The sequence below is a fragment of the Talpa europaea genome (genome assembly GCF_964194135.1).
Source record: "Talpa europaea genome assembly, chromosome: 1".
NCBI classification, from domain to species: Eukaryota; Metazoa; Chordata; class Mammalia; order Eulipotyphla; family Talpidae; genus Talpa; species Talpa europaea.
The window spans coordinates 56,761,718-56,788,800 of NC_140073.1; the positions used below are offsets into that span (position 1 = coordinate 56,761,718).

At 41.3% G+C, this 27,083-nt stretch overlaps 1 protein-coding gene across 3 annotated transcripts in view; it reads left to right on the forward strand.

The window, feature by feature from the left end:
• Positions 1–2,146: 2,146 nt before the first annotated feature.
• EED (embryonic ectoderm development) overlaps positions 2,147–27,083 on the forward strand; it is a gene marked incomplete at both ends in the record, with an annotated part of 35,992 nt that continues 11,055 nt past the window's right edge. For 2 of the 3 annotated variants that reach the window (XM_084253390.1, XM_084253391.1), the window contains 8 exons: positions 2,147–2,260; positions 7,169–7,321; positions 9,015–9,107; positions 19,347–19,412; positions 20,772–20,897; positions 21,507–21,588; positions 24,141–24,232; positions 26,782–26,915. In XM_084253390.1, coding sequence (XP_084109516.1) covers positions 2,147–2,260; positions 7,169–7,321; positions 9,015–9,107; positions 19,347–19,412; positions 20,772–20,897; positions 21,507–21,588; positions 24,141–24,232; positions 26,782–26,915 — 860 coding nt within the window. The remainder of the gene's footprint in view (positions 2,261–7,168; positions 7,322–9,014; positions 9,108–19,346; positions 19,413–20,771; positions 20,898–21,506; positions 21,589–24,140; positions 24,233–26,781; positions 26,916–27,083) is intronic. The other variant, XM_084253392.1, reaches the window with a different exon arrangement.

Genomic DNA, 27,083 nt, shown 5'->3' on the forward strand with positions numbered 1-27,083 from the left:
CCCAGAAAGATAAGCAGGCACAATTAAGTTCTAAAAGGAATGGGGGGGAGGGGGGCTACATGACTGCCTTCTGTTTGTGCCATCCTTCTCCTTACCCTGCTGCTCATTTGCTTTTGTTTTTTAAACAAATTCATGAAGCTGTATTTGGCACCTATCAAGCCCCCAGATATGCTAACACACATAGAAACAAACATTTTGGTGAAGTGTTAACAGTTTTGTTGCTGCCCTCCATATTTTATTGCATCTGGTGTGTCAAAATACACTGTCCATCATTTTAAGTCTCACAGTGTCATACAGAGAAAGGACCATTGATTTTTAGGCCTAAGCCTCATTCACTTCATAAACTTTTACTGGTTAAAAAGGGCGATTTCCATAGCTGAGCTATTGTAAATAGTGCTGCTATGAATATTGGGGTGCAGGTGCCCTTTGGAATTAATGATTCTGTGTCCTCTGGGTAAATACCTAGGAGTGGAATTGCTGGATCATATGGAAACTCTATCTTTAGTAGGTTGAGAATCTCCACACAGCTCTCCATAGTGGTTGGACCAGTTTGCACTCCCACCAACAGTGCAGGAGAGTTCCTTTTTCTCCACACCCTCGCCAACATTTGTTGTTGCTAGTTTTTTTTAATATATGCCATTCTCACTGGTGTAAGATGGCATCTCATTGTAGTTTTGATTTGCATTTCCCTGATGACAAGTCATGCTAAACATTTTTTCATATGCCTGTTGGCCATTCACATTTCCTCTTTGGAGAAGTAATATATAGACGACTGGATCAAGAAGACGTGGTACATATACACAACAGAATATTACTCAGCAATCAAAAAAGATAAACTCATGCCATTTGCAGCAACATGGATGGAGCTGGAAGGGATCATGCTCAGCGAAATAAGCCAGAGGGAAAAAGAAAAATCCCGGATGGTCTCACTCATAGCAGGAATCTAGAAAACTTAAATAAGGGACCAGGAAAAACACTAATTATAATAAAGTAAAAATCAATCTCAACAAGTAACTATAAACCAGAGACACACGCGGGGAGAGGGTAGGGAAAGTGGGGAGGTGGGAGTAGGGTCAAAACAAGGGGGGCGGGAATTGTATGGGGACTCTAACCAAGATGAAAATGCACACATTGTGCAAAAATGAAAAATGATGTAAAAAAATCTATAAAAGGAAAAAAAGAAAAAGGGCGCTTTGAGTGGTAACTTCTTCCAGCCTAGAATCATATCGTAGTTTTAGGATGTTCCTACTTAAACTTTACCCGGTATTGGCAGCAACGGGGTGAGGCTCCTGCGCCACAGCTGTCGGTGCCCGTCAGAACACCCCCGGGGCTTCCAGCACGCGCAGACGCCGTGTTCTGGCAACGCGGAGAGCCCCGGCCGGACCCCGCGGCCGCGCACCTGGCCGCGCCGCCGGCCCGAAGGGGCGGGGCCTGGCTGAGGGGGCGGGGCTTGAAGGACGCGCCCGAGGACCCAGCGCGAGAACACGCTGCGCGCATGCGCAGTGCCGACGGGACGCTTCCACTGGGCGGCCGGGGGGGGGGAGCGGGCGGCAGTGTGGCTTTGGACTGCGCGTTTTCCGCCAAAAACTGAGTCGTGGACAGTCCCGCGAACGGGGGAGGCGCGTCCTCCCCCGAGCCCCGGAGGCGGGGCCCCGGCATGCGCCGCCGAGACGGGAGGAGCCAGCGCGCCGCTCGCGCCGTCCCCGGGGACGCGGTGGTCCGGTCCGCTCTGCGGGCCGGGAGTCCTCGCGGCGGCCGGGACCGCAGGGCTGGGCGCCGCGGCCGGAGCTCCCTGAGGAGGAAGGGGTGAAGGGGGCGCCCCCGAGCCGCGCCCCTCCCTGCCCGAGGCGGCGGTGGGGCCGGGGACGAGCGCGGCAGCGCCCCGGGGCGCCGGCGGGGCGCCGGGCGGGCGGCGGGGGGCGCGGGCCGGGCGCGGGCCGGGCGGGGGCCGGGCGCGGGCGGGCGGGCGCGCGCGCGCCCCTCTCTCAGCAGCGTGGCGGGGCCGCACGCTCGCCCGCCGCGGCGGCTGGGCGCGGTTTGCGACAGCGGGGGCGGCTGCGCGGCGGGCGCGGGCCGGGCGTGCTTGACGGCGGTGTGGCGGCGGCCCCGCCCCCGGCGCCCCGAGCCCGCGGGCAGGCGGCGGAGCATGTCCGAGAGGGACGCGGCGCCGGCGCCGGCGGGAGCGGACATGCCCGCGGCCAAGAAGCAGAAGCTGAGCAGCGACGAGAACAGCAACCCCGACCTCTCCGGCGACGAGAACGTGAGTGCGGCGGGCGGCGGCGCGCGGGCCCGGGCGAAGTTGCGTCCCGCGAGGGCGAGGGCGGCGCGCGCGGGGGGTCCCGTCCCTCGGGGACCGCGGGACCGGCCCGGCCGCTCTGGGGGGCGCGGCGGGGCGGGGGGCGCAGGGCCCGCGGCGGGTCCTCCGGGACGGCCGCGCCTGCTGGGGCGCGACCCCGGGGCCGGCCGGCCGAGCGCGGGGCTCGGGGACTCACTTTCCGGGGGGCGCGCTCGCCGCCGGGAGCAGCACCCCCAGCGGGGGAGGCCGGCGGCCCCGAGCGAGGGCGGACAGGGCCGCTGGCTCCTCTCCGAGTCTGGCGGAGGGACGCGGCGGCCCGGACCCCCCGGTGGCGCGGGAAGAGCGGGGTGTCCCCGGCGCGGGGTCCGCGCGCGCGGCTTCGGGGTCAGGTTTCCTGTGAGGCTCGGGGCGGATCTCGGCGTCCCCGGGCCGGGGAACTCCGGCCGCGCGTTCGAGAGAGCGCCCCAAACACGAGCCCCCCCGTACCCTGCTGTGACAGCCGCCGCCGTGTGAAATCCCTGGGGCGTTCGGGGGAGTGGCGCGAGGTCGCGGCTTCTGCGCTCCGGCCCCTCAGGCGTGAGCGCCACCCTCGCGTGCGCGGCCCGAAGCCCCGCGTCCCCGGCGCGGGGGGGAGGGGGCCTGGGTGCCGGAGGGGGTCTGCGGCGGGGTGCTGGGGACGGCGCGGGCCGCCGGGGAGACTCTGGGGCGCTGCGTCTCCTGCCCGCGCGCCTCAACCCAGGGCTGCGTCCGGGACCCGCGCCGGCCCCGTCTTGGGACCTGTTTCTGCATTTTCTTCAATTTCCCCACGAAGATTGTGATGGGGGCACAGATAAGGTCGCTGACTCGAGACTAGGGAAGCTGCAGAAGTCTCAGTACTTTGGAAACTAGTTTTCTCTTCGGAGACCCGGAGGGCGTGTGATCGGCGGGCGCCCGACGCCAGGTGTCGGGTCTCGGCTCTCCCCGGCTGCTCCCCGAGGGGGCGCCCCCCGCCTTCGGGGCCCAAGGGCACGTGAGGGCCGAACGCCAGTGGGGACTGATGTGGTAGTTCTGAGCTGGAGTTGTTAAAAGAAAAAAATCTGGGTAAATCTAGACGCTTAACTGACAGCTCCGTGAAGCTGTTAGGGGGAAATGATGTACTGAGTTAATCCCATACAGGCTTCTCACTGCGGCCCAGGAGAGGCGCCCCAGGAGTTGCACAAAATGGATGGTTCTCAAGAGAGGGCGGGGGAGGAGCGGCGGGCCGTCTTCCCTAGGGGAAGGCCGGTCTTATCGGGCCAACCATCTCTCCGGTGCGGGCTGAGAAATTCTTACTTGATTCCTTTACATTTTCATTGGGGAGGAGCTGAAACTGTTAGGGGGAAAAGGATGTCCTAAAGTTAATTTCATACAGGCTTTGTGGACTCCACCCCCACCCCAGGCCAAAGCCAAAGACACTGGGAACTCCAAATCCCATCACCACCAAAGGGAAGGTGGCTGGGACCTGAGGTTGGGGTTAAACAGCCAGGTTGATATAAGGCAGACACGTGGGCTTTGGAGGGGTCCCCCATTTTGGCTCTCCACCAGCTCGCAGCGTCCGGCCAGCTCTGAGAGTGACTTTGGGTTTCCAGGTCTTCGGGTGGGGTAGGACGCATTAAAGACTTTATTTCCCTATTTTCTCCCTGAGTTGTACATTTCCTTAATTCCCTTTCCCTTGTAAATAAACCTTTTATTAACCTTGTGTGTGCCTGTAGTGGAGTATTAATAAGTCCCTTTTAAGCGTGCGGGTGAGGACCCACAGCCAGGCAACCCGTTCAATATCGGGGCTGTCCTATAACAAAACTACAATGAAGTTAGTTATTAAACTCTGATGGGGTTTGGCACAAACTCCCATTTTGGGACCGTTTTTCCTTTATTTAGGCTAAGCTGCGGTCACCTGCGCAGGGACTGCTGTTAAAGTGAATCGCATCACTGAAAGGGCCTGTTAAAAATTATTGTATGCATATCCCCACCTCCCTGTTTTTGGCCTTTTTAAGATCCTCTAACTGCAGAGTAGCTGCTGGACATGTACTCCAGGTTGCCTGGTGGTAAGAGTAGCGGGCTGAATCCAAAGACTTTTGCTTAAGTAAACCCTGTGGCAGAAATAAGAGAGACAAATGACCATCCCTGTCTGTTTTTCCTTGTTTGGCAGGGAAGACGGTGGTCCCCTGTCTGGGGCACCGTCTCCTTCCAGTGAGGAGGGGCCAAGGGGGAATAGGCCTGTATGCAATACTAGCTATTAAGCAAAGTTTTCATTACATTTCTAGATTAAATGAAAACATTTTGACTGTGGCATTTACATTTGATTCCTTCTTGATTCCACTTGGAGGAGGTAGGCAAGAGTAGATAAAAACATGCAATATGTCCTAGTAGCATTCTCTCTGCATGGCTTCTTGATTAGCAGTAGACTTTTAACCAAAATGTAAGGGAGCTGGAATACAAATGTCTTAAAGTTTTATTTTATTTCTCTAGTGAAAGATAATTTTTTAGGAAATGATAAATGAACACATTTAAAATTTTTATTTTACTTAGTTGGTATCCAGGCAGATGTGTCCAACAGTACACATGTATATCAATAATGAAAGGAGAGATGAAATTGCGGGTGGAAACAAACCTTTTTTCCTTAATGGTCGGAAAGACATTTGCAGGGACATTATTAACCTATATTCTAAAGAGTCTTAAGAATGCTCAAAGATGGTGAAGACAGTTATAGTGTATGGTTTTCCATGGAAACAAAACTGTTTTCAAAATTTGCAGGTATGTGATATAGGCTACAGTGGTTTGATGAAAGGAAAAAAATAGTTTTCTACACTAAATTTTAACTATAAACACAGTTGAAAGATAATAGAAAAAGTTATTTCAAAGTAGGAATGAACTTCAAAATTTTATAATTCTAGTTCTATACTGATAATATTTATGTTAAATTACAGTTCATATATTTAAACTTTTTTTTTTATTATTTATACAAGAACTGGGGTATAGGCCACAGGTGCAGGGGGTGAAAGGATTCTCCAGAGATAGAGTGGGAAACAGAACAGGCAGATTGACTGAAATACATTGCTGAGGGGAGCAGCGGGCTAGACAGGAGAGGTCTGCTGTGCCATGTGGGATTCTCACTGTATGGCCGGGATCGAACCCACGTTGCAGAGGCTGTGGACAGCTTCACAGTGCTGCGCTCAACCTGCTGCGCCACAGGAGAGGCCCTTTTGTGATTATTTTTTTTTAAGCATGTCATTTTGGTTGGAACCATTTGAGGGTTTAGAAATCACTCTCAAGAAACTGCTGTATAACATTGTTTTTAAGCCACTTAATATGAATTTTTAATATATTTTTGATGTTCCAATTAATTTTTAACCTTCAGTAATATAAAACTAGCTTTAGAAATAGTCATTTAGAAATAATCCGTAAGTGGGCCTCCCCGGTGGCGCAGCGGTTGAGCGCTGGGTTGCGAAGCTGCCCGCGGCCTCTGCGGCGCCGGTTCGATCCCCGGCTGCTCCCCGGCCACCGGAGGAGGATCCCACATGGTGCGCAGACCTCTCCTGCCACCCGCTGCTCCCCTCAGCAGTGTACTTCAGTCCTTCTGCCTGCTCTGCTCCCCGCTCTGGTGAATTCTCTCACCCTCCCGCGCTTCTGACTGTACCCAGTGCATGTATAAACAAAACAAACAAATATAATAAATAAATAAATAAATAAATAAATAAATAAATAAGCATGCCTCTATAAAAAAAAATAAATAAAATAAAAAAAAATAAAAAAATAGAAATAATCCGTAAGGCAGTAAGTAGTTCATAGGCTGTATTCTAACAGGTAATATAGGTGCTCTCTGGAAAAAGACTTCCTCTAGAATGAATTTAGGAATGATTATGCTAAAGAAATCTTTTCCCCTCCAGGAAAAAGACCAATTATAATAAAGTAAAAATCAAAATCAACAAGCAGTTATTAACCAGAGACACACTGGGTGGGGAGGGGAAGGAGTAGGATCAAAACAAGGGTGGTGGTGATGGGAATTGTACGGAGACTATAACCAAGATGAAAATGCGTATACTGTGCAAAAATGGAAAATGATGTAAAAAATATATAAAATTTAAAAACAAAATATTTTTCCCAAAGAATTTATAGGACTAAGTAATAAAAGGAGGTTGTGAAATCACTTCTGAGGATTGAGGGCCACTAATATAGCTGGTGGACTGGAGAGAGGGTATAAATTCAGTGGATTTTCAAAGTATCCTGCCCAACATTTAGGAGAATTTTACTTTAGAGAGGGAGAGTTACTGAAGTTCTACTATGAATATCATTTTTACCGTAGAGCTGTATGGTAAATTTCACTTACAAGTAGCACAAAATATATAGAACTTAAAAAAAATTCTAAATGACTAAAGTGTTAAAAATAGCAGAATTTGAACAATAACAGGGTTTTCAGAATTGCATTTAAAGTAGGGAGCGCTAATACTCCAGCCTCAAAGTCACCCACCCCTGTGCTCCAAATTGAGCAGCAAAGTAATTATGCAGATCTGATTTTCATCTATATGAGTTTTGGGAGCCAGAGTTTTGGGTTTGAATCCCAGCAACCTAACCAGCAGGAGACCAAATAGGCTCTCTAAGCAGCACTTCATGATCTAGCAGTACCTTTTGGGACAGTCAAAAGCCATGAAGACTAGTGAGCCAGTGCGGCAAAGTGACTGGCAATTCTGATGTTAGCAGGTGCTTTTTATCATTACTTGGAGACAGAAGTACATGTTTCTGTTACTTGTAAAATAAGTTCATTTTGTTCAATCAGCAACTACCCAATACAAAGTCATTTGCTACTAAATACATTATTGCTGTTTGATATAATTTTTCTTGATTTACTGTTCACAGGATGATGCTGTCAGTATTGAAAGTGGTACCAACACTGAGCGCCCTGATACACCTACAAATACACCAAACGCGCCCGGAAGAAAAAGTTGGGGGAAGGGAAAATGGAAGTCAAAGAAATGCAAATACTCCTTCAAATGTGTCAATAGTCTGAAGGTAAGTGGCAGTCATTAGTAGACTGCAGAATTATTTCTCAGCGGTAAACATTGTGATTAAGATACTCTGTCAAGTTTTAAATGTTTTAAAATACAGTACTTTGAAGTTTTTATTGCAATGCAGATTGCATAGTGAGTACAGTCCAATCTACATTTGGTTAGTTTTTGTTTTGTTCTTTTAATTTAAATGGGGAATACCTAGTAAAGTCGGCTGGTTAATTTTTTTATGCTTTTACTTATAAAAGACTTTGGGAAATGGTATTCTTCATAATTTGAAATAACCTGTAAATATAACCCACTTTCTGGTACCTGTTACTGAAAACTGTTAACTTTGAAGCAGCATACATTGAAATAGATGTAAAAAAAATTTTAAGTAGTCTTCAGAAAGTTCAAGAAAGCTATGGCTTCTGTGGAAATTATTTTCCTGTGGTGGAGCAGTATTCATTGCTCACTGTGTCTTTAAAAAAAGGGAATATCTCAGGATATTTAAAAAAAAAACGCAGCAAAATAACATTTTGTGTCAATATTTAATTATATGAACTATGTTTAGGTAGCATATCCATGGGTGTTTTTAACTGCTGTTTAAATATTTCAAAAAGCTAAAGCTGTGACTTTTCAAAGGATAGAAATAAAAGTTGTTGCACTTTAAAAGTGAAAGCAGGGCCTCCCTGATGGCACAAAGGATTAAGTTTCAGCACTGTCAAGCTATCAGCAGCCACTGCAGCACAGGGTTCAATCCCTGGCCAGGAAGCTACCCACATGGCACAGCAGACCTCTCCTATCTTACCCACTGCTCCCCTCAGCAGTGTGTTTCAGTAGATCTGCCTGTTCTGCTCCTTACTCTTCCTGGTGAATCCTTTCTCTCTCTCTTTCTCCCTCTCTCTCTCTTTCTCCCTCTCTCTCTCTTCTCTCTCTCTCTGTATACACACACACACACACTTACTACCTCCAGCGTATACCCCAGTTCTTGTATGCAAAAACAAATCTTTAAAAAAAAGTGAAAACAGTGTGTTCAACTGACTATGAAAGCTGCTATTGAATACCAAGAGATTGCTGGTGAAATCCTAAAGCTAAAAAAATAGCTTTGTGAATAACAGTGAGTTTTTGTATTCCTCTTTACAACTTCTGGTAACTGTCAAGTTATAATCTGTTGACTTTTATGTGCCCCAATACTCAAGTAGTCTAGTTCATTATAAAACAATTAATTTATAATTGTTTTTTATAGAACTAATATAAAGTAGTAATTTGAAAATTTGTAAACTGAAATGCATCAGTTTACCAGGGAAAAATTAAACATAATAGTTTAGTGAGTGCAAGCCAAGCTATATTAATTCTTAGGTCATTTGTTGGTTTCCCATTTCAGGAAAATAGTGTCATAACTTGCTTGTTTATTTTGATTCAGAAGTCTGTCATTGATTTTAAGAAGGTAGAAGACAAATATCAAAATATTTTCATAGATGAGTACTTGTTACCTAACTTCTGATTTCAGTTAAATAAGTTGTTATAAAACTCTTATATACAGATATTTGAAAATGTCGAAACTAGATTAGTAGATGTCTTTTTAGTGTCAAGGTAACTTTTTGTATACAAAAGAGCAGCTTGCATTTTGGGAAAAAGCTATTGGGGGGTGGTCAGTTTTACTGTTTTTTGATTTCTAAAATATATTAATTTTTTTATTGATTTCATGCTTATAGGAAGATCATAACCAACCATTGTTTGGAGTTCAGTTTAACTGGCATAGTAAAGAAGGAGATCCGTTAGTGTTTGCAACTGTGGGAAGTAACAGAGTGAGTATTAAAGGGTTTCTTTGGCATTTGACTAAATTATCAGATTCTGGTGTTTCATAAATACTGAAATGTAATGATTTTCAAAGAAAGTTTATATAGCTCTTTTGACAGTAGTATTCTTTGTTATAACAGTAAAGCTTTCTAGAAATTGTCAGATCAAAACTAGTATTAATGACTTAAAATACATCTTTATTTCATATTTTTCTCCTGGTTGCTTATGAAACAGGTTTCTATTTATATTTTGTACTTTTCCCAAAAAGTTTAGACTTTTTTAAAAAAATAAAGTGAAAAAATATACTATAACCTAGTAAACAGTCCTGTAAGGAATACTTTTCAAAAATATTAATGTAGATGAGATTATTAATATGTAGTGGTAGATGATTCAGACACTCAGTTCTTCTGTGATTATTTAGCAGGCTATTGCTAACATGATTATAGGTATTAAAAAGGCGGAAAGAAATTTATATTTAGTTAATCATAAATGCTATATATCATCTGTATTATTCATTTTAGATTATGTGGCAAATTAAAAGTACCACCATACCTCAGAAAGTTAACATTTGAGCTGTGTCCATGAGGTAGTCATTAGTAGGCAAAATATATTTTCTTATGTAATTAATACATAAATGCTTTATAACTACTGTAAGATTTTTTTTTCTTTTCCTCTGCTCTTTTCTTTCCAGCAGTTAGATCATGTATTTATTTTATTTTTTCCATAATCATTCATGTTTTATTAAGTCATGTAGTATCATTGGAAAAGAAATTTCACTTTTAGACTGTTTTTCCCCCCATCACCATCCCTTTTAGCCCCTTCTTCTTTTCCCTAACCCCTTCCTTTTTAACTTCGACTTTACAGTGCTAAATATACATTATTTGTTTTTATCGTTCTGATTTGTTTTATTGCTAATAATTTTCTCAAACTTCCTCCATTGTGTTGAAAATGGCATCATTTCATCCTTTCTTATGGCTGTGTACTCATCCATAGTACAGATACTCTAGCTTGTTTTGATCCAGTCCTCTACTGATGGAAATTTAATCTGCTTCTGTGTCCTACCTATTGTAGATAATGCTGCTGTGAACATTGTGGAACATGTGGCTTTTTGTGTTGAGGGTTTCATATTTGGATAGATGCCCAGGGTGGGGTAGCTCAGTTGTACATTTCTTCCATTTTTAGTTTTTTAAGGTAAATACAGATTTCTTTCTGTAGTGATTCTACCATTTTACATTCCTACCAGCAGAATAATAGACATCCTCTTTTTCTCTACACTCTCCAGCACTTGGTGGTCTTTTAATATTGTGCCATTCTCACCGGTTGAGATGGTAGGTCATTGTTTTAACTGGAATCTTTCTCATTGGAAACAGTAATGAGCATTATTTTCGCATGTGTATCATATTATTTTATCTTCTTTGGTGAATTATCTCTTGTATCTGCTGCCCATTTATTAATACGAATGTTTGCTTTTTATTGTTAAATTCTGAGTTTCGTATCTTGGATATTAGCCCCTTATCAAATATGTATTGTACGATACTCTCTTCATTGCAGTCTCTTTTTAGTCTTTCCATATTTTCTTTTGCTGTATACGTGCTTTTTAACTTGAGGTAATCCCAGTTGTTTATTTTTAGTTCCCTTACCATAGTGGTTGAGCTACCAGAAAATCATTGATGTCATGCAAAATACCACTAATGTTTTCTTCTATGTATTTTATTGTTGCAGATCTTATATCTAAATTTTTAATCCATTTGGAATTTATTTTTGTGTTTGGAGTTAGGAAGTGACCCAGCCTCATTCTTTTATCAGTGGATTTACGATTTTCTTAGCACCTTTATTAAAGAAACTGTCCTTTCTCCATGGTATGGTCATAACTGCCTTTTTTTTTTTTTAATAGTGTTTTTTTTGTTTTTTGTTTTTTGTTTTTTTTACAAGAATGGGGTATAGGCCAGAGGTGTGAGAGGGTTTCACCAGGTGTGAGAGGATTCACCAGAGACAGAGTGGGGAACAGAACAGGCAGACTGACTGAAATACATTGCTGAGGGGAGCAGCGGGCAAGTCAGGGGAGGTCTGCTGCACCATGTGGGTATATTGCCGGCCGCCTGGGATCGAACCCACACTGCACAGGCTGCAGACGGCTTCACAGTGCTGCGTTCAACCGCCTGCCCCACAAGGGAGGCCCCCATAACTGCTTTTTCATCACAGATTAGGTGTTCACCTACATGTGGGTTTATTTGTGGCTTTCACATCTGTTCCACAGATCCGCATATCCATTTTTGTGTCAATACCGTACTGTTTTCAAGTACTGTTGCTTCTTAGTAAAGTTTGAAATTTCATAACGTGATACCGCTATTTCTCTCCTTTTTCTCAGAATTGTTTTTGCAATGCAAAATCTTTTGTACTTCCATTTTAATTTCAATATTCAGTTTCTTTGAAAAATATTGTTGGTATTTTAATGAAGATTTAATGAGGATTATGGTATATAAACTTTAAAGTTTATAGGTGGAATAGTCATTTTGATTATGTTGATTTCCCTCATCTGTGAGCATGAGATGTCCTTCCTACCCCCATGTCACTAAAGTCAGTAATGTCTTACAGGTCTTTCAACTCCTTAGTTAGGTTAATTCTGAATGTATTTAATTCTTTCTGAAGGAATTTTAAGTGGAGTTGTCATCTTAATGTCTTTTGCTCATTTTTCATTGTATATAAAGTGCATTAAGAAAAGCTACAGTGGGGCCTCTCTGGTGGCGCAAGGGTTTAAGCACCACACTATGAAGCAGTCCACCGCCTCTGCAGCAAGAGTTTGATCCCCAGCCAGCCAGGGAGAAACCCACATGGGGCAGCAGACTTCTCCAGCCTTGCCCGCTGCTCCCCTCAGCAGTGTGTTTCAGTCAGTATGTCCTGTTCCCCACTCTGTCTCTGGAGAATCCTCACACCTTTCGCATCTCTGGCCTGTACCCCAGCTGTTGTATGCATAAATAAATAAATCTTTTAAAAAAAGAAAAAGAAAGAAAAGCAATGGATTGTTGTATGTTGATTATGTTATCTACCACTTTGCTGTATTCGTCTGTTTTTTTCTGTAGTAGGAATCTTTAGGATTTTCTGTAATGACTGGAGTAGTGAGTAGTGAGTTTCACTTCTTTTCAGACTTGGAGTCCTTTTATTTCCTTATAATTCTGGCCCAAACCTTTAATACCAAGTTAAGCAAAAGTGATGGCAGTGGACATCTTACCTTGTTTCTGGTCTTAAAGGGAAAGCTTTCAGTTTTTCAGTGTTGAGTATTATATTGGTTGATAGCTTCTGATACTTGGTTTTTATCGTGTTGAGGTAGGTTCCTTTGATTCCTGTCTTGTGTAGAGTTTTAATAATAAGGGGGTACTGAATATTATTGGATGCCTTCTCTCCATCTTGATATTATCATGACTGTTATCTTTACCTTTGTTGCATTAAAACAAATGATGTATTACATTGATTTATGCGTATTAGATCATTATTGTATTCCTAGGATAAATCCCACTTGATCATGGTATATAATCCTTCTGATAAACTTTGTTTCATTTGATTTGCTAGTATCTTGTTAAAGATTTTTTGCGTTGATGTTCATCAGACTTGTTGATCTATAATCTTTTCTTGCGCTGTCTTTGGTTTCGTATCGGGGTTATGTTATCATTGGAAAGTGTATCAGTGAGTATTCCCTCTTGTATTTTTAAAAACAATTTGAGCAAGATAGGCATTAGTTCTTTAAAAAATTTATAAAGTTCAGTTGTAAAGCCATCTGCTCTGTTTCTGGATGTTTTTTGTTGGGGGGTATTTTTTATTGCTGCTTCAAATCTATGCTTGTGATCAGTTTGTTGAGTTCATGTGTTTCTTCCTGGATTTGTCTTGGTAGATTATATTAATCTAGAAATCATTTGTTTCTTCAAGATTGTTGAATTTATTTTGATTATAATTGTTCATAATAATAACTTCTTATTCTTTGTTTTTCTGTATTATCTGTGGTAATTTATCCTTTGTTGTTTGTGATTCTTTTTCATTAATGTTTTCTCTTTTGGTTAACCTAGCTAGTGATTATTTGTCTATTTTGTTTTATCTTCTGAAAGAGCCAACTCTTAGAGTCCTTGATTTTTTTTTGTTTTTGTTTTTGTTTTTTTGTTTAACGTAGGCCCAGCTGTTTATCTTCTTCATTTTCTTCTGGAGATGAGTCCTCAAAGATGTTTCTGAGGTGTATGTGATGGTTTCTTTTGCCTATGTTTTTGTGTATATATTTCATGGTGTCAAGTCTTACATTCAAGTCTTATCCATTTTGAGTTGTTTTTTGTGCACGGTGTGAGATTGTAGTCTAGTTTCCCTCTTTCACATGTGTTGGTCCAGTTTTCATAGCACCATTTTTTTTTTAAATAGTATTTTTTTTTAAGATTTATTTATTTATACAAGAACCCGTGTACAGGCCAAATGCATGGGAGGGTGAGAGGATTCACCAGAGACAAAGCAGGGAAACCGAACAGGCAGACTGACTGAAATACACTGCTGAGGGGGAGCAGCGGGCTAGTCAGGAGAGGTCTGCCGTGCCATGTGGGTAGCTCCCTGCCCAGGGATCGAGCCCACACTGCAGAGGCTGCGGACAGCTCCACAGTGCAATGCTTAACTGCCTGCGCCACCAGGGAGACCCACCTAGCACCATTTTTTGAAGAGACTTTCTTTGTTCCAGTTTATGTTGTTTGTTCCTTTGTCCAGGATTAGTTGATCTATGTGTGACTTTATTTCTGGACTTTCGGTTAAATTCCATTGGTCTGTATGTCTGGTTTTGTTCCAGTACGATGATGTTTTTAATATAGTCTGGGAGTATAATAGCTCTAGTCTTACCTTTTTTAGTCAGGAGAGCTTTGACTATTTCAGGTTTTTGTGATTCCATATGAATTTCAACAATATATGTTCCATTTCTTTGAAGAGTGCCATTGAGGTTTTTACTGGGATCACACTGAATCTATAAATTGCTTTTGGCAGGATGGCCACTTTGCTAATGTTAATTTTTCCAATCCATGAGCAGAAGGATATCTTTCCACTCACTGTGTCTTCATCTATATCCTTTAATGTTTTTGTAATTTTCCTTGTATAGGTCACTCACCTCCTTTGTTAGGTTATTCCCAGGTATTTAATTTTTTGGTATAATTGTAAATGGGATGGTTTTCTTAATTTCTTCCTCTTCAGATTGATTGCTTGCAAATAGGAAGGCTACTGATTTTTGTTTATTGATTTTGTAACCTGCTACTTTGATAAAAACTGGTTTATTATAATTAATTTTTCCATGGATTGTTTAGGATTTTCTTTATATGTTAACATATCATCTGCAAGCAGTGGTCGTTTTACTACTTCTTTCCCTATTTGAATTCCTTATATGTCTTTCTCTTGCCTTTTTGCTCTCGCAAAGACTTCTGGTATTATATTGAAAAGCAGTGATGAGAGTGGATATCTTGTCTTGATCCAGACCTTAAAGGGAAGGATTTCAGTTTTTCACCACTAAGAATGTTGCTAGGGGCCTCCCTGATGGCACAGGGGTTTAAGTCTCACCACTGTGACGCTATCAGCAGCCACTACAGCAGGAGTTCGAGCCCCAGCCTGGGTGTTAACCCACATGGTGCAGCAGACCTCTCTTCTCTCTCCCATTGCTCCCCTCAACAGAGTATTTCAGTAGATCCTCCTGTTCTGTTCCCCACTCTGTCTCTGGCGAATCCTCTCAACCCCCACCCCTGGCACTCCTGGCCAATACCCCCGCTCTTGTATCCATAAAATAAATCTTTTGAAAAATACATATATTTATTTTAAATATATGTATATTTAAATATGTGTAAATGCATGTAAATATTTAAATATATATGTGTTTTTAAAGATTTATTTTATAGAGAGATATATATATACACACACACACACACATAGGGCTTTTATAAAGTTATGGTATGTTCCTTTTGTCCCAAGTATTTTGAGGGTTTTCCTCATAAATGGATATTGAACTTTAGCAACTGTCAGGCCACTTATATTTAAGGTTATTGAGATACAGATGCTCATTGCCCTTTTTTTTTTGGTTTGTGTTTTTAATTTTTTGAGGTCTTATATCTTTTGTTTCTTTCAATTTCATTGTGTCTGCTGTGCTATTTCTATTCGTTTTTGTTTGAAGGTTCTGCTGACATTAGTATTTGATGGGCTTATATGTGTGATCTCTTCAATGATCTGGTATCCAACTTGTTCAGATGGGGCCTCGTTACTCTCCTCCTCCAGGTTGCATGATTTATGTATCTCTTAACTCTGTATATTTTTTTGGTTGTTTTTTTTTGTTTGTTTTGTTTTTTGTTTTAAAGATTTATTTATTTATTTATACATACAAGCACTGGGTACAGTCAGAAGCACGGGAGGGTGAGAGAATTCATCAGAGCCAGAGCGGGGAGCAGAGCAGGCAGAAGGACCGAAGTACACTGCTGAGGGGAGCAGCGGGCGGCAGGAGAGGTCTGCGCGCCATGTGGGACCTTCCTGTGGTGGCCGCGGAGCAGCCGGGGATCGAACCGGCGCTACAGAGGCTGCGGGCAGCTTCGCAACCCATTGCTCAACTGCTGCGCCACTGGGGAGGCCCTTAACTCTGTATATGTTGTTTTGCTTTATAAGAACCCCTATAAGACTACTTTCATTTGTAGGTTGGTGTTAATAAATTCTTCTAGTTTTTGCTTTTCAGTGAAGTTCCTGAAATCTTCTATCTTGAATGTTTAATCTTGCTGGGTTAAGGATTCTGTCTTGGAAATCTTTCTTTAAGTACTTCAAATGTCTCTTGCCAATATCTTTGTGCTTGTGATGTTTCTACTGACCAAGTCACTGACAGTCTGATTGATGTTCCCTTATAGGCTACCCTTTTGTCTTTCGATATTTTTAGTATTCTATCCTTGCTGTTGACTTCTGCAGTATTAGTGTAATGTGTATGTCTGTCTGGGTGTTTTCTCTCTCTCTCTTTTTTTTTTTTTTTTAAGATTTATTGTATTTATTTATGCATACAAGAACTGGGGTCTACGCCAGCGGTGCGGGGGTCAGAGACATAGGTGTGGAGACAGAGTGGGGAGCAGAAGAGGCACACCTACTGAAATACACTGCTGAGGGGAGCAGCAGGCAAGACAGGAGAGGTCTGCTGCACCATGTGGGTAGCTCCCTGGCTGGGGATGGAACTCATGCAGCAGTGGCTGGCAATAAGCTTGATAGTGCTGAAACTTTAACCCCTGTGCCACCAGGGAGGCCTCTGTCTGAGTATTTTCTTTGGAATCCTTTGGGCCTCTTGGATGATACCTATGTGGCTTGGTTTTGACATTGAGATGGTTTTTAGCAATTCTTTCTTTAAATAAATTTTCTGTGCCTTTTTTTTCTTCTGCTGGACCACCGTGATGCAGATGTTATTTCTTTTTAGGTTATCTCAAAGACCTGTTCTCAATTCTTATTATTTTTTCTCTCTTTGTCCTGTATGTGTGTTCTTGGACAATGTGCTTTTCAGCTCATTTTGTTTACTTGTGTTAGTCCGCTTGTTGAAGCCCCTCAATTGTTTTTGTTCTTAATCAGTTATAATATTTCTCAGCTCCTTTACATGTAATTGTAACTGCCCCATATTTGGTCTTGATGTTTTCTCCATTGTTTTGTGTTTTGTAAGTGCTGTTGTAACTGTTATCTTCATGTCCTCTTCAGTCATATTTTACAGTTGTATTGCACTGAGAAGCTTGCATTTGTGCTGTGTTCTTCTGTTTGTTCATTTTTACTTTTTGTGGCTTGTGATAGAGGTAGACTTTTTAGATTGTTGTCTTTGCACCTGTTGACGTAATGGAAGAATTGGTTCTGGTAAAGGATAAACATATCTTTTAAAAAAAAAAAGCATAGTCGTAGATAAAAAAGGGCTAGTGTAGTAGCGTCCCAAGGGATTAGTGGGGATCAGGGATTCAAGCTCTTTACTATGCTGTGGGTACCGGAGTTGTATGTGTGGGTCCATAGTGATCCCCTTCCCTAGGGCAACTCCTCAGTGTTAGTGTCTTTTTCTTTTTTTAAGATTTTTTTTTTAATGTTTTCTTTTTTTATATATATATATATAGAGAGAGAGAGAGAGGCATGTTTTATTTATTTGTTTGTTTGTTTGTTTTGTTTATACATGCACTGGGTACAGTCAGAAGCGCGGGAGGGTGAGAGAATTCACCAGAGCCAGAGCGGGGAGCAGAACAGGCAGAAGGACAGAAGTACACTGCTGAGGGGAGCAGCGGGCGGCAGGAGAGGTCTGCGTGCCATGTGGGACCCTCCTCCGGTGGCCGGGGAGCAGCCGGGGATCGAACCGGCACCTCAAAGGCCGCGGGCAGCTTCGCAAACCAGCGCTCAACCGCTGCGCCACCAGGGAGGCCCTTTTTTTAAGATTTATTTATGCATACAAGAACTGGGGTACAGGCCAGAGGTACGGGGGCGAGGGTGAGAGGACTCACCAGAGATAGAGTGGGGAACAGAACAGGCAGATTGACTGCTGAGGGGAGCAGTGGGCAAGTCAGGCGTGGTCTGCTGCGCCATGTGGACCACCTCCCAGGCCGGGGATCGAACTCCTGTTGCAGTGGCTGTGGATAGCTTCATGGTGCTGCATCTAAACCCCTTGCGCCAATTATAGTCATGTGTCAGCCTCCACTTCTAGACTACTATTGAGCACCAGATGCAACAGGCACAGATTGTAGTTGATAGGCGCAGTAGATTGGCAGTTACTTTCTTCTGTTTTTCAGCACAGGGACTTATCCTGGAGCTTTTTCTTCTACTACTAACAAGGTGCTTAAATTCTGGTTTACGCAAATAGTCATTTTTCTTGATTTAGCCCTGATGTGTGAGGTGGTAGGTGTTTTGACTATCCCAGTCTTGGCTTTAGTAGTAGCCTCTTCTGTGAGGAGACAGGTGTTCCAACCTGTTTCTTTCTACTGTTTCAGGCTTTAGGCTGTTCTGGGCCTGAGTCTCAGGCTCAGACCAGTAATCCTAACTCTGTACACCTGAGCCTGTAGCCCTCCCCCAATAGTACACCCTTTTTGTAGTGCCAGGTCTGATGATCCTAATGTTGGCATGTGCCCCTGAGCCAGTAAGGGGTTCTGCAGTGCAGCTGTTTCTCCCTCTTACGGGTTGTACTATTTCTTGGAGGTTGTAGTACCCCAGCCTCACTGTAAACACAGGTCACTTACAGTTTTTCCTTCCTCTTTCTTCTGGTGTTGCTTCTAGTATGTGTATGGTCATCCATTTTTCCTTCAGGTGGTTTTGGCTTTGTTCTGCTGCAATCTCAAGGGGATGAGCTCATCTTCTTAACTCTGCTGCCATTTTGTCTCACTCCTTCCCTAAGACTTTAAGAACCTAATTAAAGGATGATAAACTACAAATTTAGGAAGTATTTATACTTTATAAGGTATTTTCACCTTTTGAGGTATTCAGTATTACTCATTTAGAAGAACTTTTGCAATTAAGGTATGTTATAAGCATTGGAGATAGAAATCATTTTGTTATTACTTAGAAAATTATATAATGCGTTAAACTTTATGACTCCCTTAAGTCTAAAGGAACTTTTTAAGGCAATAGTTTCTGTTGTATTTTTATCTTTTTTTAAAGATTGATTTATTTATGCATACAAGGGCTGCAGTACAGGCCAGAGGTGTGGGGGGTGAGAGACAGAGTGGGGAGCAGAACAGGCAGACTGACTAAAATACACTGCTGAGGGGAGCAGTGGGCAAAACAGGAGAGGTCTGCTGTTCCATGTGGGTAGCTTCCTGGCTGGCCAGGGATTGAACTCGTGCTGCAGAGGCTGTGCATAGCTTCAGAGTGCTTTGCTTGGAACTCCCCTGGTGGCACAGTGGTTGAGCGCTGGGCTGTGAAGCTGCCTGCAGCTTCTGCAGCGCCAGCCACCGGCAAGCATCCCAAAGGGCGCTCAAACCTCTCCTGCCGCACCCGCTGCTCCCCTCAGCAGTGTACTTCATTGGTCTGCCTGTTCTGTTCCCCGCTCTGGCTCTGGTGAATTCTCTCACCCTCCCGCCCTTCTGACTGTACCCAGTGCTTATATAAATAAATAAATCTCAAAACAAAAAACAAAGTGCTGTGCTTAACCTCTTGTGTCACCCAGGGAAGCCCTCCATAGTATATTAATGCACATCTGTGACTAAAATAATTTTAAATGCTGAAGAGAGTGTTTCTGTTTAAAATAACATTTATTGTATTTTTGTTTTCATTAGGTTACCTTATATGAATGTCACTCACAAGGAGAAATCCGGTTGTTGCAATCTTATGTGGATGCTGATGTATCCTTTTCTGGGGCTTTTAATATCTTTGGCTAAAGAAATTGACTTTAAATAACTACACCAAAACTTGTTTAAATTGATTAATTTTTTAAAATTACATTGTCCTGTCTATCCGAATCCTCTTGCGTAACTATCACCATCACCCAAAAGATTTCTCCTAACTAATTTTTGTAGTTTTCTGATCCCTAGGAATCCATGTAGGGTGGGTGTAATAGGAAGGTTTAGGTGGCTAAAGATGAGCATTTGAAGTTCAGTAATAGACAGTTGTTGCAAAGAGTAACTAAAAGCTCCTGTTTCTTTGACTTAATAGAATTTTGTCAATTTAGGATAGTATTTTGATAACTTGGGTTAATCAGAAACTGTGACTGGCAGTCTTGCCAAGTATTTGATCAACACAGCCTATAGGCAAAAAAATTAAAAGTTCAGGGCCTCCCCGGTGGCGCAGCGGTTGAGCGCTGGGTTGTGAAGCTGCCCGTGGCTTCTGAGGTTCCGGTTCGATCCCTGGCTGCTCCCCGGCCACCGGAGGAGGGTCCCACATGGCACGCAGACCTCTCCTGCCGCCCGCTGCTCCCCTCAGCAGTGTACTTCGGTCCTTCTGCCTGCTCTGCTCCCCGCTCTGGCTCTGGTGAATTCTCTCACCCTCCCGCGCTTCTGACTGTACCCAGTGCTTGTATGTATGTATGTATGAATAAATAAATAAATAAATCTTTTTTTAAAAAAATTAGAAGTTCAGTTTAGAAAATAAAGTATTGCAACTGGGTTCATAAGGAAAAAGATTTAAAAAGGCAAAGGGTTAGACATCTGTCCAAGTTTAAAGATGTTTGTTCCAGATCCATTTGTAAAACAGCACACAAGAAAAGAGAGGTACATTAGTCTCCCCTAGATGATATAGAAATAAATGACTTGTTGCCATATTGAGATACGTCTTGCATAGGAAACAGTGCAAAATTGAGTAGTTACTAATCTTGATCAAGAGGCATGTAGTCAGAAGTATTAAAATATAGAAAGAGTCAGCAAATTACAACTCTTGGAGCTGACCACCTATTTTAATAAGTGAAGTTTTATTGGTATACTGTCACCATTCACTTATTGTCGTGTAGCTGCTATAATAGCATTTAGTTGGTAAACAAACAGCTAAGTAATCAAAATTGAGGTGAAGGCTTAGGTTTGTTTATTTGTTATAGATTTTAGAGGTTAAATCTGGTAGTATAAAAGCAAAATGGGTTTCCATGTACTATTGTAATCATTGGTGTGTTTACTTTTCAAAAACTGTTTCTTTTTTTTTTTTTCCTCGGCGCCGCCACCTCTTCCCCTCGCTGCCTCCTCTACAAACAGTATTTCTTAACTGACATTTCTTAGGCTGATGAAAATTTTTATACTTGTGCATGGACATACGATAGCAATACAAGCCATCCTCTACTGGCTGTGGCTGGATCTAGAGGCATAATTAGGATAATTAATCCCATAACAATGCAGTGCATAAAGGTAGGTTGTCGGATTAAATTATAGTTCTGCTTTTTTTATGCATATCTGAAAATTTTTTAATGTTGGATTTTAAACTAGTGGATCCAGTGTAAAATTTTTAATTTGATTTGTACTTTGCTTATTGTTTCAGAAAAGTCTTTTGATGCCTGTCACATCTGGGTAATGCATATTAAAGAATAAGTGGGAAAATTTTATCTGCAAGATTTTCTCTTTAAATTATTTACCTCCCTCCTTATTCTGAGAAGTTCTAAATGAACAGTAACATACTGAGTTCATTTTCTAAGATACCCAAATTAAAAGTCCCTTGTAATAAATCAAAATGGTGAAATAGTTGAAAGTTGGTATTCAGAGAACTTTTACAAATCCCTGGGGACACATTGGAATTATCTAAGGATCTTTTAAAGGCACTTGCTTGTGCTTCAGCTAATCTAATCAAACCAGAACATCTACAGATGTGAATTTGAGCATTTTTTTACCTTCATGTTTGTTGGGTGATTTTAATAAGCAGTCAAAATTGAGAAATACTACTTTAAGTAAAACTAAGATTAATGAAAAAGAATTTATTGATTTTTAGATATGAAACTTGAAATGTTTGAAATTTAATTGTAGCACTATGTTGGCCATGGAAATGCTATCAATGAACTGAAATTCCACCCAAGAGATCCCAATCTTCTCTTGTCAGTAAGTAAAGGTAAGACAAGAAATCCTTCATTTGGTCCCATTTATTTAGAAATGATAATTTTTTTTAAGGGACAAACACATAAGGAAGAAATCCAAGTTCAAAAAGAATTTACAGCAGTTAAGTTTCAGTAGAAAAATCTCAGGTTTACAAAATCTCAGGTTTACAAACCAAGCATTGGGGAAAGGACCCCTGAATAACACTGTTAAATAGGGGAGGGAAAACCACAAGGAACTGTGGTGATAGGTCACAGTGCTGTAGTGGTGGGAGAACTACAGGAATCACACCTGGTGGGGAGAAGTCAGAGACCATCCCCAAATTAACAAACATGTAAGTAAGTAAATAAAACATTAAATCTACAGTAAAAATATGACCACCCTGGTGGTGCAGAGGTTAAAGTCTCAGCGCCATCAAGCTATTGCCAGCCACTGCAGCATGAGTTCTATACCCAGCCAGGGAGCTAATCCACATGGCGCAGCAGACCTCTCCTCTCTTGCCTACTCTTCCCCTCAGCAGTGTATTTCAGTAGATCTGCCTGTTCTGCTGCCCACTCTGTCTTTGGTGAATCCTCTCACCCCCCCACACCTCTGGCCTAGACACCCATTCTTACACGCATAAATAAATAAATAATCTTTTAAAAAAAATAATAAAAGTAAAAATAGGGCCTCCCTGGTAGCGCAAAGGGTTGGGACACACCTGTGAAGCGGTCCGCAGCCTCTGCAGTTAGATCCCCGGCCAGCCAGGGAGCAACCCATGTGGTGCAGCAGACCTCTCCTGACTCGTCCGCTGCTCCCCTCAGCAGAGTACTTCTGTTAATCTGCCTGTACTGTTCCCCACTCTGTCTCTGGTGAATCCTCTCACACCCCTCCCACACACACACACACCCCCCTCTGGCCTGTACCCCAGCCCTTGTGTGCAGAAGTAAATAAATCTTTTTTTTTTAAAAGTAAAAATAAATAACACTGTTAACATCAGATGTAAAAAAAAAATTAGTACTGAGGATTAGCTATATATGAGCCTTCTTATTTACCATATTGCTATATGATAGTTCTGTGACTTCATTCTCAATTGAACTATTGAACTTTATTAATTTTATGTGCATATCACCAAAATTATGACATTTTTAAGAGTTTTAATTAAGGTTATTTTTACAAATTGTCTTTGCTCTATCCAATCATATAATAAGGAATAATGTACCTACAAAATCATTTTGCTCTTTTTATGTGTCTGTTTGCATATATATCTGCAGCTGTGTGTGTGTGTGTAAACTTTCATTTCATGAAGGATTCCCTATAGAATTCCTTAAAAGTGCTAAATTTTCCAGGATAACTCCTTGAAGTATTTCCCATACATATAAAGAGAAAGCATTACATAGTTCTTTGTCTCTGTTGGCATAATAAGTTTGTTCTGGGTTTAGACACACCTCTTAATTGTTCTTAATCATTTCTGAGTTTTCTGAAATGAGGTGGGTTCCTATTTCTACATAATGTTCTTTCTATTTCTTACATTGTTATTCTAGTCAAGTTCTTAAAGGTCTGATCATATCAGAGTAGCCTTAAGTGAAAACCTTTACATAAAACTGCTTCAGAGTGATCTTCCTTTAACAGCCAAGGTTTAAGTTTGAAAGTCAGTACCTAATGAAAGGAAGCTATCGACAGCTACTCCAGCACAAGTTCGACCCCCGGCCAGGGAGATGACTGAAATGGCACAGCAGACCTCGCCTGACTCGCCCCCTATCCCCCATCAGCAGTGTATTTCAGTCAGTCTGCCTGTTTTGTTCCCCACTCTGTCTCTGGTGAATCCTATCACCCCCTGCACCTCTGTCCTCTACCCCAGTTCTTGTATGCATAATTAAATGAATCTTTGGGGCTTGGATTGGTGCCCCCAAAATAGTGCTCATGTGCTTAAAAATGCAGCGAGAAATGCCTAACTTAGCAGTTTAGATGTAGATTCTCTGGCCATTGAGCACATCCAGGTGCACAAGTCCCCCATGATATGTTCAGAACTTACAAAGCTCATGGTCAGATTCACCTGTACATGAGCTCTCCCTGCCACATTGAAAATATCTTTACAGAAAAAACAACATTTTTCTTAAATCAGAAGAGCAGGTTACACAGAAGAAACTGAAGAAACAAAAACTTACGGCCCAGAAATAAATTCAGCAGAAAAGTAACAAGAAGTCCTCTAATACTATAAAACATATCACAAAATATGTAGTTTTCAATTATCTTTTGATTTTACTCTAGAAACCTTGTAAATCTCATGGGTCCCCTTTAATTTGTAAATTTGGATTCAGTGGAGGGATAAGCTAGTTTTGTCATAAATGTTTTCTTATCTCAAAAGCATATTTCCTTTATATCAGGATATTTAAAGGAAATTATTTGAGGTGAGCTAAAAATATTAAGATCTTATGAATATTTCATTTTGAAAGTTTGACCTTAGTCTCTAATAAATCTACATGTTACATAATTATATAAAGTTGCTTCTAAAGTTTTTACTTAAAGAGGTTTTGAAAGTCCTGTGACTGAATCATAATAGTTCATCTTAATTTTTTTCTGTACTAGATCATGCTTTACGCTTATGGAATATCCAGACGGACACGTTGGTGGCGATATTTGGAGGTGTGGAAGGGCACAGGGATGAAGTTCTAAGCGCTGTAAGTTGAAAGCTGCAGAGCAGAGACCTTCATGTGTACAAAGTTTTGAACAATTCCCATGTTCCTCTTTCTTTATTATAAAATACATGGTTTGCTTCATAGAGCCTGCCAGGCAGTTTTTCATGCATGTGACATACAGGGTTTTTTTCTTAGAGGTGAAGTAAAAAAGCAAGTTAATCTCTGTGCTTTATCTCTGTTCTTGCCCTTTATACCAGCACCAGGACTCCTGAAGAATACTAATGACTTGTGATTTTTTTCCTTTATTAATCTAAAGTCACTGTGTTAATTTTTTTTTATTTATTTTTATAAATAATAAATTTTATTTTTATATTCCCCATACAATTGCAGCCCCCCCCCCCATTCTGACCCCAATCCCTCCCCTCCCGCCCCCCTAAAAGTGTCTCTGGTTCATAGTTTTTTGTTGATTTTGATTTTCACTTTCTTATAGTTAATCATTTTCCTGGTCCCTTATTTAAGTTTTCTAGATTCCTGCTATGAGTGAGACCATCCGGTATTTTTCTTTTTCTTTCTGGCTTATTTCGCTGAGCATGATCCCTTTCAGCGCCATCCATGTTGCTGCAAATTGCATGTGTTTATCTTTTTTGAATGCTGAGTAATATTCCATGGTATATATGTACCACATCTTCTTGATCCAGTCATCTATTTTTGGGCATTTGGGTTTTTTCCAAAGCTTAGCTATTGTAAACAGTGCTGCTATAAACATAGGGGTGCAGGTGTTCTTTGGAATTGATGTTTCTGTGTCCTTTGGATAAATACCTAGGAGTGGAATTGCTGGATCATATGGAAGCTCTATGTTTAGTAGGTCAAGAAATCTCCACACTCACTGTGTTAATTTTTATTTTGCCTTTTATTTGAAATTGAAATATAGTCATCCATTTTTAGGAAGTGGTTTATTGTGCTTGCACTGAAGTTTAAATGTCACGGTATTATCTTTATTTTTAGGTGTTATAATCTATTATAATGATATGATACAAATGCTTTAAGTTAGGTTTTATATTTTTATATTATTTGGCTTAAATGTTTTATTTATAGCTTGTGTAGTCATTTTACAGTATATCATTTATCTTTCAATAAACTGTGTAAAGATGTACCATATTTTGAAGCCTATGGCATTTTAATTGTAGTTATTAAATATTCCTATAGTTGGGATTTGTACGCTTTTGTAAGAATCATACCTACTGTATGATATCCTGTCAACCTGGATTTTCTGGAAGTTGCAATAACATTCTCCATCTGGCTTTAAATGTGTAAGAGCTAATTCTACCATCCTGTATTAAGATTATAAATTAAACCTGCTGACTCTGGGCCTCCCCAGTGGCGCAGCGGTTGAGCGCTGGGCTGCGAAGCTGCCCACAGCCTCTGCAGCACCGGTTCGATCCCCGGCCGCCAGCAAGGGTCCCACATGGCACAGAGACCTCTCCTGCTATGCCCACTGCTCCCCTCAGTAGTGTATTTCGTCAGTCTGCCTGTTCTGCTCCCGCTCTCTCTCTGGTGAATCCTCCTACCCTTCCGGGCTTCTGACTGTACCCAGTGCTTGTATGAATAAATAAATAAATAAATCTTTAAAAAAGAAAAAAAAAACCCTGCTGACTCTGTTGGAATCTTACTGCTGTTGAAAATGAGTAAATTAGGAGAAACAGCAACTAGAACTGTGAATTCAGTAAACACCAAACCTATAGCTCTTAGGCTTTTGTAAAAACAGTGCTCATGATCAGTTTAGATTAGATTAAGATAGGATATCCAGATTAGTAAGGAAAATGCCCTCCTTATGTAGAACTCTCTTCTGTTAACTCTTAAAGTGAAATTGGAAGATAGTCTGTAAAGTCTGTAATGCAGGAGTTTCCCGCTAGCAGAACTGATGTTTGAGATTTTCACTAACACATGTACCATCTATGCTACATGGAATAGCATCTCTGTATCTCGGTGTTTTGTCTGTGAAGTAAGATGGAATAAGGTTGTTAGAATAGATGACCAATTAAGTGCCTATTAAAGGTAAACAGCACATGAAAAAGTTAAAATATGTGATTTCCTTTCTTAGACATCTTGTTCTTTATACATTTAAAAGTGTACTCTAAAACCTTTGTAACTAAAGTGTTTTCACTCAGATATACAGATAAAATTTCCGTTAAGACTCATAGTTTCATATACAGAAATCAGTTTCATTGCTTGATCAGGATTAGATGAAGAAAAATGTAGCTGAAGGTTTTTTGTTTCAGAATAATTGTTTTATCTAAGCATTTGATTTAATACCTTCATAATCAAGCAGAGGAAGTATTTAAAGATAATTGGATAAAATAAAGGATTTTGCTTTCTTCTATTTCTGTTTAAACTCATATACTATGGTGGTGACAAATCAGTTAAACTAAGTTTGAAAGCAGTTGCAATCCTGTATTTTAGGTGAAATTCCAAAATGTTAATCTTGGGGTTTAAAGTACAATTTTTACTATATTATATGTCAGGTGAAAATTGGATGGTTTAATCTGTAAAAATTTATGTGTTTACATTATTTTTTTCTGTTTTACATACAGGATTATGATCTTTTGGGTGAAAAAATAATGTCCTGTGGTATGGATCACTCTCTTAAACTTTGGAGGATCAATTCAAAGAGAATGATGAATGCAATTAAGGAATCTTACGATTATAACCCAAATAAAACTAACAGGTAACAGTTGTGATATTTAAGACAGTGTGCTATCTCATGCTGTTGAATGAATGTGTTTTATTTTTCCCCAAATTGTTACAGAAACCTCAACATTGCGTTTAGAAGCCCCCATTTTTAAAAAATAGAGTATAACTTAACATAAAATTGACCAATTTTCTAATGGAAGTC